The 13,274-nt window shown below is 48.0% G+C and overlaps 1 protein-coding gene across 1 annotated transcript in view; it reads left to right on the top strand.

Moving 5' to 3' along the window:
• Positions 1 to 402: 402 nt before the first annotated feature.
• MTURN (maturin, neural progenitor differentiation regulator homolog) overlaps positions 403 to 13,274 on the top strand; it is a 32,411-nt gene continuing 19,539 nt past the window's right edge. Inside the window, exons 1-2 of the mRNA XM_043463292.1 lie at positions 403 to 961; positions 12,613 to 12,735. Coding sequence (XP_043319227.1) covers positions 800 to 961; positions 12,613 to 12,735 — 285 coding nt within the window. The 5' untranslated portion in view covers positions 403 to 799. The remainder of the gene's footprint in view (positions 962 to 12,612; positions 12,736 to 13,274) is intronic.

Genomic DNA, 13,274 nt, shown 5'->3' with positions numbered 1-13,274 from the left:
ACATTTCTTTACATCATTCAGATGACAGAGCTGTGATTTCTGAAAAAGATAAGCTCTGTTTCCCTTTGGTTTTCTCAGCTCCTCCATTCCTAGTCTCAGACAAGGTACACGGTATCTGCAGTTCTGTGAATTTCTCTACACTTCAGTCTCATTGGGAAAAATGCTTTCCCGGCCTTCAAACTCCAGATAAACGCGATCCAGATAACTCCGCTTCACTTAACCTGCGAGCTGCCGTTTTCGGGCCCGCGCTGTGACGTCACCCGGCTCACAGGTCTCGGCGTTGGCCTCAGACTCCGGTGATTGGCTGGATCCCATGACGTCACGGGCCGGGGCGGCCCTAGGTTCCTGAGGGCCCCGGGATGCTCCGGGTTCGTTTTCTAAAAAAGGGGCAGGTGGAGACAGGAGAGTCCGCGGAGCACCCGGTGCCTTCAGCCGTGCTCCGTCCCGCCCCGCCACGCCCACTGTCAACCTCGCCCGGCCGGGCCGCGCCAGCCTCCGGGGCTGCCCGAAAAGGGGCGGGCGGAGAGGCGGAGCTGGGAGGAGCCGGGCGCGGCGCCGCGCAGTCCCTGGCCACCGCCCACCCGGTTACACACAGCATGTAAACAGTCCCCGCCGGGAGGAGCCCCGGGACCGGAGGGAGCCCGAGCCGCCCGGCCCCGCCGCCTGCCCGAGAGCCACAGAGCCGCGCGCTGCCCGTCCCGGAGGAGGGCGCCGGAGGAGAGGAGGGCGGGCGGCGGAGGGAGCGGGAGGCGGGCGGCGCGTGAGGAGGCTGAGGGAGCGGCGGGCGCGGCGGGCCAGGATGGATTTCCAGCAGCTGGCTGACGTTGCGGAGAAATGGTGCTCCAACACGCCCTTCGAGCTCATCGCCACCGAGGAGACCGAGCGCAGGATGGATTTCTACGCCGATCCCGGCGTCTCCTTCTACGTGTTGTGTCCGGACAACGGCTGCGGGGACAATTTTGTGAGTGCTCGGGGGAGGGACCGCCGCAGCGCGCGGGAGTGTGGACGCGCGGCCGCTACCCTGAGCCCCGGCTCACGCTCGCCGGGGAGGCGGTGGGGCGTGAGGTGGGGGGGCGTAACCGCTCGCAGGCACCCCCAAGGCTCCGCGCTCCGCCAAGCGAGCCCCTGAGCTTGGCGCGTTGGGGTCAGCACTCCGGGTGAGGCCAGTAGGAGGCAGGCAGGGGCATCCTTAGAATCCGGGAAGCTGGGCTAGGGAGGGCAGTTTCCGGGACGCGACCCCGCGGCTCGAGCGCAGTTCTCGGCTAGAGCATCTCCGAGGATGTCTCCGCCTAGCGCCAGTCCGGGCCGGGGCGCACGGACCCTTCACTCCCGCAGGATCCGGAGTCCGGAGCTTCCTCCACCCAGGCGTCCCGTCCGGGTGAGGAATCCCGTTACCCTCTCAATGCGCAGACACAACTCCTCGAGTTTCCCCGCCCGAGAGAACCCTCATCCCGACCCCTCTCCCCAGGTTATTCTCAGTGGTATTAAGACACAAAGCCTCTGTCCACACTAGCGATGCCCCATCTCCTGGACCATCTTTGCGGAATTACACCCCGGATCTTAAAAAGGCACACGCGCGTGCGCGCGCGCGTGCACACACACACACACACACACACACACTCACTCACACACAGAGGCACGCCTAGCCCCCTTTCCTCTCGTGCTTCCATTGCTCCTCTCTGAGCTTCCAACGAGATGTGTGGAGCCCGAAAGGTTCTGTCCAGCTGAGGCAGCGGCTTGGGCCCTGCCAGAGCCTTTCGATTTTTCCAGATGGGGGTGAAATTCCGCCTCCCTATCCCACCTCCCCGCCCCGCCCCGCCCCGGGCTCGGAGGGACTTGGACCTGAAACTGCGGTGACCAAATTCTCGACTTCGTATCCTGCCCTCACTTGGGATCTTAGCGCTGGCAGTTGAGGAAGGGGAGGTAGAGGGCCGGGGAATTGGGGTGGGAGGTGTGGAGACTGGGCGAGGATGGCGTTCCATGAAGTATTTGTAAGGACGGGGGAAAAAATAATGGTCCCTACATGTAAGATGGAGGCGGCTATGGGCTTAGGTTACCGGCCTGAGTTGCCGGCCTGAGCCTGGAGCTGGCGCTGCTGCCGCCCCTGGGGACGGAGGTGGGGCAGTGCAGAGGCGCGGCCTGGCGCTGGCTCTTCAGGTGGGGTAAGACGAAGCTGGTTCAAAGTCCAGGCTGTCGTGCACCCCAACTGCCACAGAAAGTTCGACAAGGAGTTAGTGTGATTGTCTTTCTTGGCCCCAGAGAGATGAAGTCCTCTATGTGACTTAACATGAAGCATGCCCCTCCCACCACTCCACTCCACTCCACAAAGGTGAGAGACTCACCAGGCCCCAGCCTCCTGACCCTCTAGAAGAGGGATAGCCTTGAGTGACGGTCAAATTTGACTTGTGACAGCAGTGACTCTGGTCAAACGCATTTTAATGTTTTAAAATGCTCAGTGTACACATCTGAAAAATGGGTATAACACCAAGCCCCAGGTGATCGGATAGATAATGCGCCTGACAGTCTCACCTGCACAGCACGGGCCCCACAAATTTGGGTCAGAGATCTGGGGTTCCCCAGAGTTTAGAACGTGTCTCTTTAAGAGCCTCAATTTCTTACCTGTAAAATGTGGTTAATCAGAATGCCTCCATCGGAGGTATTTGTAAACTGCAAGAAAGGTATAAATGTATGTAAGAACACTGTTAACTGTAGTTAAAATAAGTAAGTGTTGTTTGTCAATGTGGAAGATCATTAAAAAAGGGGATTTACTCCATAGTAAAAGCATGAATAAGTGCCAGGGATGTAGTGGAAAGGGCACCAGGATCCAAATAATTGCAGTGTTAGGGTTTGACTAGGATTCCCTTCCACCCTTGGGCTTCCTTGGTCTGCCAGTGACCTTTCACCCTCCTTACTGTGTGAGATGGGGCAGGAGTCACTCATGGCTCCAGAACTCACGGTTCCACACAGCCATCCTGTTGTCACTGCAGGAGACATTTCATAGACAATAAGTGGGTGAAGAAAAGCAAGGCTGTTCTCTTGATTTGAATATGTTTAGCAAACCATCATTCAGAAACATGAAGTCTATCTGGCCTTTTTCAAGGCCACTCATATTACATTTTAAATCTCCATCTGTATGCGTGAAATACTTAGAATTATTTCTTTTGAAAGTATTGGTTCACTGACAATTAAATGAAATAAATAGGAAAGAAAGAAAGTGGTGGTGGGGGGGGAGGGTGCGGGGAGTAACTCATTGGGCAGACTGGACCTTTTCAGTTTCTAGAGGCCATAATAAACAAGATGCCAAACACTGGAGTTTTCTTAGCCCAAAACCTTGCCTCAGATTTGCAGACCAGGTTTGTCAAGATGCTGTTTGCCTCTAGTTAAAGAAACTCAGACATGAAGAAAATGTCCTACCTCTGTTCATTTCTTTTTCCCAGGAAAATCTGCTAAGTATTAGAAGAAATTTGAGATGAATGGAATCCTTGTAATCTGAAGGATTTGTTAACAATAAGAATATTTACATAGCATTTCTCAGTTTACAAAGTGTTTTTATATCATTCATTCATTTAACAAACATTTATTGAGTGCTCACTCTGTACCTGGCCAGGGCTACGTAGAATGGGGCCATTCTCTTCATCTAAGAAACTGTGGTATAATGCCTAGGGGCACAGGCTCTAGGGCAGGCTACTCGAACTTTCATCCCAGCTCCCCACATCTAACTTTGTGCCTTGGAGGAAGTTGTTTAACCCCTCTCTGTCATGACTTCCACATCTGTAAAATAGAGATGATATTAGTACCTCCCTAGCGGACTTGTTTGAGAACAGTACCTAAAGTGGGGATGATGTTAACAACTCTCAGGCAGAGTTTCCACATAGCAGTCGCTCTGGGTCTATTTAAAATGTTGATAAAACGGCAGGTTGTGTTCTTACCACTCCCTCCCTCTCCTAAACTGACTTCCCATCACTTTTGCAATAAAACCTAAGCTTTCCCAGCTTCAAGCCCCCACATGATCTGTCTCCCGCCGCCTCTCTGACCTCATCCTGGCCCATTCTTCCCCCTTGCTGAGTGTGTTCCTGCCACACTGGCCTTTCTGGTCCTAAGAGAAACCAAGCTCATTCTTGCCTTAGGGCCTTTACGCCTGCTGTTCCCTCTGCCTAAAGCACTCTTCCCCCACATCCTTACCTAGCTCCTTTCTTTATACCATTGCAGCCTGGGAGAAACCTTTATACTCCCTTACTTCACCCTCTTTTATTCTTACCATAGCACTCACTAATACTTGATAGTCCATTGCTTATTTTCTGCCTGGCCCACTAGCCTGTAAGCTTCATTAGCACTTGTCTTACTCATCCCTGTATGGCAGCACTCGGAACATGCCAGACATGTGATAGATATTCAACCCATGTTTGTTAAGAATGAATGAATGAATAATAGCCTAGTATAGAAGACATGTTAAATTTCAAGAGTGACAGCTTCAAAGACAGCTACCACTTAAGTGTGAATTACCATGTATCAGATTTTGTATGTATGAACCCATTTAATTTTCGTAATCTCAGAAGCCACTCTCTATAATTATCTCCACTTTACAGGTGAGAAAACTGAAGCCAAGCGAGGTTTACTAACTTCCCTACATCTAATAAATGGTAGCCCTGTACTGAATACCTGGCACCACAAGGATGACAACAGGGGACCCGATTCAGACTTGGGTTCAAGGGCTACTTCTTATTGAGCCTCACAAAAATTCTGTAAGGTGGGAATTAATATACCCCTATTTTATAGGCGAGGAAACCGAGGCTAGTAACTGTAAGGACTCAGCCAGGACTATGCCAGTAAGAAGTGACAGAGTCAGGACTTGAGCCAAAGCCCAGAGGGCTGTCCCTTCCACCATGCAGAAGGTCTCCTGGACAGGATCAGGCTGGGGCCTAGGAACAAGGACTTCTTTTTGTCTGTCCTCTCTTTGGCAGCTCCTGGGCCCCTTGTGAACTCCTTCCCCTGCTTGCTTTACAGGCCATGTGGTCCCTTTGCAAACTGCTGCTCATTCAAGTCTGTCTCTACGGATGGCTGAGGAGTTCAGGTCCTGGGCTGAAATGCTGCCAGTGCTCTGTGTGCTGGGGGTTCAGGGACACGGCTGCCCTGCCTGGCTCTTCGGGTGTCACAGGGAGGGTGCTGAGAGCTTAGACAGGCGGCACGCCCCATCCTCTGCCCGCTCGAAAGGTCCCCAGGGCTCGGTCAGGCTTGAGGAATGGGGCGTTGGCAGCCACTAACATGCCAGACGGACAGAGGGGCACGTGCTCTTGGGCATGGCAGCACCAGCTGCTTTCCCTCCTCGCCTCGTCCTGGAGAAAAGAGCTCTCTGGAAACAAAGCCCACTGCCCAGCCTCTCCCTGCTGCTGACGGTGGGGGTGGGGATGGGGGCGCTCCCTTATTGTCCTGCCAACCATTCACAACATGTTTGGTTCTGCATGTATAGTTTAATCCCTCCTCAATGCAAAACAAAGATAGCCGTTGTCATAATATTAAAGAAAACTGTTTTATTTATAGAAGAACTATGTGATTTAATTTTGTGTGTGCCCCTATAACTGTGACTTTATATGTATATATATATATATAATCCCCATTTTCATTCTAGGCCTGTCTCTATTATTAACTGTGTGACTAAATAACAACCTTTTTATTTTGGAGAAAGAGGATACAACTTGTTTGAATGAGGTCGCATCATCATGTTTCCATGGTGGTATAGTGGAGAGAAGGCCCTGTCTTGTTCAATTTAAACCCTATTCTCAGTTTCCTCTTCTGTCTAATGGGTATAATCATACCTATATCACTTTATTTGCAGGTTAAATGAGCAGTAGTGGTAGACTGTAAAGCTTCCTATGGTGGCCATGTATTATTCATCTAGAGAGATTACATCAGGGAAAAAGATACGTCCTTTATCATTCATGGAGTGGTAATCCCAAGGAGAGTAAATTTCTGCTCATATAAACTCAAGTAAGGGGGAGAAGACATAAGCACTCATCGGCCTCTGCTAAATGAGAGGCAGTTTATCTCTGGGACCTTTTTTTTTTAAGATTTTTTTTTTTATGTAGACCATTTTTAAAGTCTTTATTGACTTTGTTACAATATTGCTTCTGTTTTATGTTTTGGTGTTTTGGCCAGTGTGGCATGTGGAATCTTAGGATCTTAGTTCCCCTACAGGGGATCAGACCCACACCTCCTCCCTGCATTGGAAGGCAAAGTCTTAACCACAGGACTGCCAGGGAAGTCCCTCTCTTGAAATCTGAAATCTTTATATCCACCCTGCTGTGCTTAGTAGCTCAGTCATGTCTGACTCTTTGCAACCCTGTGGACTGTAGCCCACTAGGCCCCTCTATCCATGGAATTCTCCAGGCAAGAATACTGGAGTGGGTTCCCATGCCCTCTTCCAGGGGATCTTCCCAACCCAGGGATGGAACCTGCGTCTCCTGCAGCTCCTGTTTTAGCGGTGTATTCTTTCCCACTGCGCCACCTGGGAAACCCATGTCCACCCTGGGGGTATTATTATTTTCTTTGACTTACAAAGGAAGGAGCTAAGGCTCAGGTTGAAAGCGTGACATCTCTCTTGATATCCTGGCTTTGCCCATTACTTCTTGTGTGACCACAGACAAGTTGCTTAAACTCTCTGAGTCTCAGATTCCTCCTTGATAAACCAGATCAATGTTTGACACCAAGCGCAGATTGGAGGTTTGGTCAGACATGTTCGGAAATAATGCTGGCTGTCATGAGATGGCTCGTCACTCTTACCCCACCTCTTATGTGGGTAGCAGTCAGTTTGGGGTTAAGCCGTACCAACTTAAAACGGACTCCCCAGTACTGCTGGCAGCAGAAAACCCACGTGGTGAGACTGAGGCGCTTCACAATGGCCCTTTGACACAGATAACTGAGTCCTGAGAGGACAGCGCGTGTGTTCTTAGCTCACGGCCATCCCCAACTCTGCCTAAGCACCAGAAAGTCAAGCTCCATCCCCACAAGTGTTAGAACAGTAGGGGCATACAGACTGTGATCAAAAAGGTGTTTGTCATTTTAATTACTTTAATAATCTAATTCCATTCTTGGTTAAGCTAGATATTCTTATCTCTGCTACAGAAAACAGAAAGGTGCTCATTTTCCTATTTGCAGTTGACATTGTTTTATTGTCTTAAACCAGACGAGCTTTGATAATAAACTCTGACCCAGCTTACTGACAGAAAGAAGGGCCACAGATGACATGTGCTGAAATCAGAGTTCTCACTGGGGATTTTCAGCTCCAAATGGGCAGGAATCTATAAAGAGTAGGCTGCTCAGGGCAGGCACAAGTTGGGGCTGCTTCACTGCAACCCACGCTGTCCTGAGAATCGGAAGTGGTTTTAGTCAATAATGGCATTTAGTTTTTTGTGTGTTTTTTTTAATGTAATGAGTGCATGCTATGTTGCTTCAGTTGTATCCAACTCTTTGTGATCCCATGGACTGTAACCCTCCAGGCTTCTCTGTCCATGAGATTTTGCAGACAAGAATACTGGGGTGGCTTGCCATGCCTTCCTCCAGAGGATCTTCCTGACCCAGGGGTTGAACCTGTATCTCTTGTGTCTCCTCCATTGCAGGTAGATTCTTTACTGCTGCGCCACCCGGGAAGCCCTTTTAATGTAATGTTGTTCAGTTGCTCAGTCATGTTTGACTCTTCGCGACCCATGGACTGCAGCACGCTAGGCTTCCCTGTCCTTCACCATCTCCCAGAGTTTGCTCAGACTCATGTCTATCGAGTCAGTGATGCCAGGCAACCATCTCAGCCTCTGTTGTCCCGTTCTCCTCCTGCCTTTCCCAGCATCAGGGTCTTTTTTAATGAGTCGGCTCTTTGCATCAGGTGGCCAAAGTATTGGAGCTTCAGTTTCAGCATCAGTCCTTCTAATGAATATTTAGGATTGATTTCCTTTAGGATTGACCAGTTTGATCTCCTTACAGTCCAAGGCACTCTCAGTCGTCTTTTCCAACACCACAGTTCGAAAGCATCAGTTCTTCAGTGTTCGGCCCTCTTTATGGTCCAACTCTCACATCCATTCATGACTACTGGAAAAACCATAGCTTTGACTAGACGGACCTTTGTCAGCAAAGTAACGTAATGCCCATCCTCAAATATGTGGTTAGTCACAGTTCTGCTCTGTCCTCAAATGGTGGTCCCAGAACCAGCAACATAAGCATCACCTGGAACTTGTTGGAAATGCAGTGTCAGAAACTCCCATGTGGAACCCAGTTATGGTGTTTTGATAAGCCTCCAGGTGACTGAGAGGGCTTCCCTGGTGGCTCAGACGGTAAATAATCTGCCTGCAAAGCGGGAGACCTGGGTTAGATCCCTGGGTCGGTAAGATCCCCTAGAGGAGGGCATGACAACCCACTCCTGTATTCTTACCTGAAGAATCCTATGGATAGAGGAACCTGGTGGGCTACAGTCCATGGGGCCGTAAAGAGTCAGAAGTGACTAAGCAGAGCACAGCACAGGTGACTGAGATGGACTCTAATGCTTAAGAATCACCCTTTCCCCTCCTTTGTGAAGCCTTTTCTTGGCATTTCTAATATTGTAACAGTCCATGTCTGTGATCTGCCTTGGCTCTAACTACCAGATTGGAAGTTCAGTACATTCTGTTCCCAGATGTGTGTTTGCCAAGGAGTTAACATTGTTCAGAGCCACAGGTTCTCTAATCCCTTGCTATAGTTTTTCTATGGCCAGAGCGGGTGTTTGGCTTCTCATGCTTAAGATATTTTCCAAGTGGAAGGCCTGTGGCCATGCCCCGCGGTGCTGGACTCTGGGTCAAGTTCCCGTTTGTCTTTGTACAAGGCTAGACCCCAGATATTGCTTTCAGGTGCTTTAGCCCAGCCACCACATAGTCTCTCTGCCCTCCCCTGGTTTTGGAATAGGCCTCTCTAATTTTCTAAGAGTAACCCTCCTGCCCCTGGAGAAGGAAATGGCAACCCACTCAGGTGTTCTAGCCTAGGGAATCCCAGGGACGGAGGAGCCTGACAGAGGAGTCCATGAGGTCGCAGAGTCGGACACGACTTAGCGACTGAACAACTACAGTGCTCCTGCCCCTAGTCCCATTCCTGTTAGTTCTGAAGAGTTGGTCTGTTTTGTATGTGGGCACTGTCTCGGGTTACTGGTTGCTTGTCTTTCTTTGCATAGGCCTCTGCAAAGCAGTGGCAGCCAATCTGTGTTCCATCCGTGGCATGTGCCAGGCTTGTTTACCTTGCACTGTTGTCCTGATCTCACTGGTTTTTATATGATTCTCCTGTTGTTTTCCCTTTGTCTGTTTTTTCCCAACTACAGACTTATTTTTTGGTTCATCTTACCTTGTATTCTGTAGATTTTCACTGACTGCCATGATTAGTCTTAGAAGGGGGCAGTTTCAGTAAGTAAAACTGAATAGCTTTTGTTATGAGATACAATGGATATGAAATAATTAGCATTTAGTAAGTGATGTCTTATAAGCGGCTGTGTACACCTGGTTTTGTCTCATTCCAAACCCCCTGCTCCGTCAGGTTATCATATGGGCCGGGATTCAGTTAAAACTTTTCTAAAACAAGAAAACCAACACCGCTGGAAATTTGGGATAAGTTAGAAAGCCACGGCAAGGAAATTTAGGGAGAATGGACAGAAAGTCCTTTTGTGGGTGTTAAGTCTTTCTTCTCTAGGGCTTCCCTGGTTGCTCAGCAGTGAAGAATCTGCCTGCAGTGCAGGAGCTGCAGGAGACGCAGGTTCCATCCCCGGGTCAGAAAGATCCCCTGGAGGGAGGGCATGGCAACCCACTCCAGTATTCTTGCCTAAAGAATCCCACGGACAGAGGAGCCTAGTGGGTTACAGTCCATGGTGTCACATAAGAGTCAGACATGACTGAAGTGAGTTAGGAGACATGCTTGCAAGTCTTTCTTCTCCAATGTATTCATAGATCAACAACTCCAAAAGTGGAGTAATGAAAATGGTGGCATGAAGAACCTCCCCTGCATGAGGCTGTAGATGCCCTAGAAACAGTTAAACTGAAGAAACTGATTGCCAGGCAGTGGTGGATACACTGTGATTTCTGTTACAGTTTGAGTGATACTGGAGAAGGAAATGGCAACCCACTCCACTATTCTTGGCTGGAGAATCCCATGGACAGAGGTGCCTGATGGGCTACAATCGATGGAATTGCAAAGAGTTGGATACGACTGAGCGACTAACACTTAGAGTGATATACTTTTATTAATTTATTTCCTTAATTTATAACTTAAAATATTTTTTTAAAAAAAGGATAGTTAAAAAATAAGCTATATTTGTAAAAAATACAAGGTTTTCATAGAGACACCTGCTTCTGAATTAATTCTAACCCTAGTTGCCTTGGATAGTGGTCTCAGTGAAGTCACATAGGCTGTTTGATTTCGCGTCACTGCAGGTGGAAATCCCCCACACCATGCTCCTGCAAATGCAAAAGGGTAAATAGGGGACTTAGAGTCACCATTTACTGACTATCAACTGTACTATCTGCCAGCCAGGCACTGTACTAGGTACTTAATTGACTTTTTACTTTCTCTGTAATCTTCATAACAAGTCTAGGGAAGAAGGCAGGCTTAAGATTTTCCATTGTGTGGTGCTAGGTGTTAATCCCATCTCTGACTTGGATAAGAACTTGAAATATGCCAGAACTTCTTAAAATTTGATTTTGAAATAGGTGTTGAGCCAAACTTGTATTAAAGCGGACTTTATTGTTCTTGCTGAATCCCTACTAAGAATCAAGTGCAATAATGGATTTAAAGGCACTTCCTACTATTATGCTTTTTGTACAATGCAAAAGACTATTACATGACTGTCATTTCAGTGACTGGACAACTTTAAGGGCCTCCACTTAATAGGGAATCATATTTGAGCTGTTCTCTAAAGTTAGAGACTCTAGAATGTATCTTTATTAGGTCAAGGAGGAAGCTACTCTAGAAGTCTGCTGGAAGTAGAGCAGCTTATATCAGAATTGGACTTTCACATCTGTGAAACACAGATAATTGGGCTGTAAAGATGGCATATTAGCACCATGTTATTCTCTCTTGAGTCTGAGCAGCGTTTTCAGTTCTTTCCAGTTCCTGAAGATCCTGCAGTAAAAAGGAAGACGGGGAAATTTGTTTATTGCATGTTGGGCATGTGACTTTCTGGGGTGATGCTCTAATCATTTGTATTAATAGCAGGGGTAAGTATGTGCGTGACATCGACCATTTCTCCCAATTGATCTTGTCCCTTGCTCTCATCTGCCAGACATCTTCCTCTCCTCTCCACTTTTTTCACCAGTGTTGAGCTGTCATTGATCCAGCCCCTGTAAACAGTGATGCTCGGTACCTGACTGACACCCTGATGTTATCCTGGTCTTCAGTAACCCCTACCCCCATCCTGCTGCTCAGATATGCAGAGCAGGGGGCTTCTGCATCTTCATCTCTCAAACCAGTTTCTTGGGCTTATTCCAGATCCTTGAACATTTATGGGAGAAACTAGCCAAGTCTTAAAGATGTGCTAAAATGGATATCCTCATGTGGGAAAGAAAAAAAAAAAACAACTTGTCTAGCCTAAGAAAAAATAAAGCCTAAATCAGTTTCCCCCTGGTGCATGTTAACATCACAAAGTGTTGCTTGGGTACATTGCCCTCTTTTATATATATATATATATGTATATATATATAATTTTTACTTTATTTATTTTTATTTTTTTGGCTCTGCTGGGTCTTTATTGCTACATGGGCTTTTCTCTAGTTGAGGCAAGTGGGGCTGCTCTCTAGTTGCACAGGCTTCCCTTATTGCAGAGCACAGACTCTAGGTGCAGGGGCTTTGATAGTTGCTGCACATGGGCTCTAGAGTTGCAGCTTCTGGGCTCTGGAAGATAGGTTTATTAGTTGTGGCACTGCTCCACAGCATGTGGGATCTTCCTGACCCAGGAATTGAACCCACATCTCCTGCATTGGCAGGTGGATTCTTTACCATTGCGCCTCCAGGGAAGCCCTGCGATGTCCTCTTAAAGCATTTTAAAGGAAGGTGAGATTTCAGAGAGCCTTTGTTTCCTGGTGACTAGGGATGACTTTTCCATATGTCCTCCTAAATTTTCATTTTGAAGTAAATTGACCATCGCCCCCACTCTCAGGCTAATCTGGGTGAAGAATGTTTCCGAGTAAGCAGTTACAAACTCTGCCTACTTAATCCTTCAGCCATTGCTGAAGGCAATGGTAAGGATTATGCAAGCTCTTGGTTTCTCCTCCCTCCCACTTTAAAGCCACCCTTTGCCAGCATCAGGAGAGGGACATTGGAAATCACGGGTGGGGAAATATTGATCCCCCTGCCCTTTTACTATGTATGGGCAGATCTGATGGAAAATTGAGCAGGTGAGATATGGACCAGGAGCATGGGGGGTTTCTGCAGGGTATTCATCTTCTGCCTTTGATACAAACAAATCAAGAATAACTGTATGGATTTTTACTCTGGAATGGAGGCCTTCTTCAAATTCACATAACTGAAAAAAAAATCTTCTTGGTTTTGTGTATTTCAGACTGAGTATAATAACTGTGTGTCTTTGTTTTTTCCTTTCCCTTACCGGTGGGCACGCAGCACGTGTGGAGTGAGAGTGAAGACTGCCTGCCTTTCTTGCAGCTAGCACAGGATTACATCTCCTCCTGCGGCAAGAAGACGCTCCATGAAGTCTTGGAAAAAGTCTTCAAGTCTTTCAGACCTGTAGGTGCCTGCTTGGCTTCCAAAGCTGTCTTATTGTCTCCAGTGACTGTGCTCTGAATAACACGGATTGTGGGGAAAGTGGGCAAAACCTGGAATGACTAATTGTTTTTCTCTTGTCTGCCCTGTGGCTTAAAGATAGCAGTTCGTGGAGGGAGGCTGAAGGCGGAGAGGGAGGGGGAACGGGATGTGACACAGCTGTTTGTTGCAAGGATGATGGTTATTTCTAGCATCCCTTGAGTTAAGAGTCTCTGATTGGGTGGGAAGCACACAGTCTTTTATGAGACAACCGAGTATTCCGGTTCTCATCCAGTAGACTTAAAACCAAAATGCTTGCAAGTACTATGGAGGTTCTCTTGTAATAGGAAATTGCCGGAAGGCAGTATAAAGGATGTACCCTCATGTGGATGGATGTGGAGACGAAGAAACTAGATAGTTGTTCTTTTCTCTTTTGATAAAGTCTCTTGTAGAGAGCTTGCTTCCCCACCCCCCACCCCCGCCCCCCAGCCTCCTTAGGATTTAGGAATCTGGATGTCTGTGAT

The sequence above is a fragment of the Cervus canadensis genome, chromosome 3, assembly GCF_019320065.1.
Source record: "Cervus canadensis isolate Bull #8, Minnesota chromosome 3, ASM1932006v1, whole genome shotgun sequence".
NCBI lineage: Eukaryota > Metazoa > Chordata > Mammalia > Artiodactyla > Cervidae > Cervus > Cervus canadensis.
The sequence above is the reverse complement of the archived record's forward strand: the minus strand, read 5'-3'. Positions and strand labels throughout refer to the sequence as shown.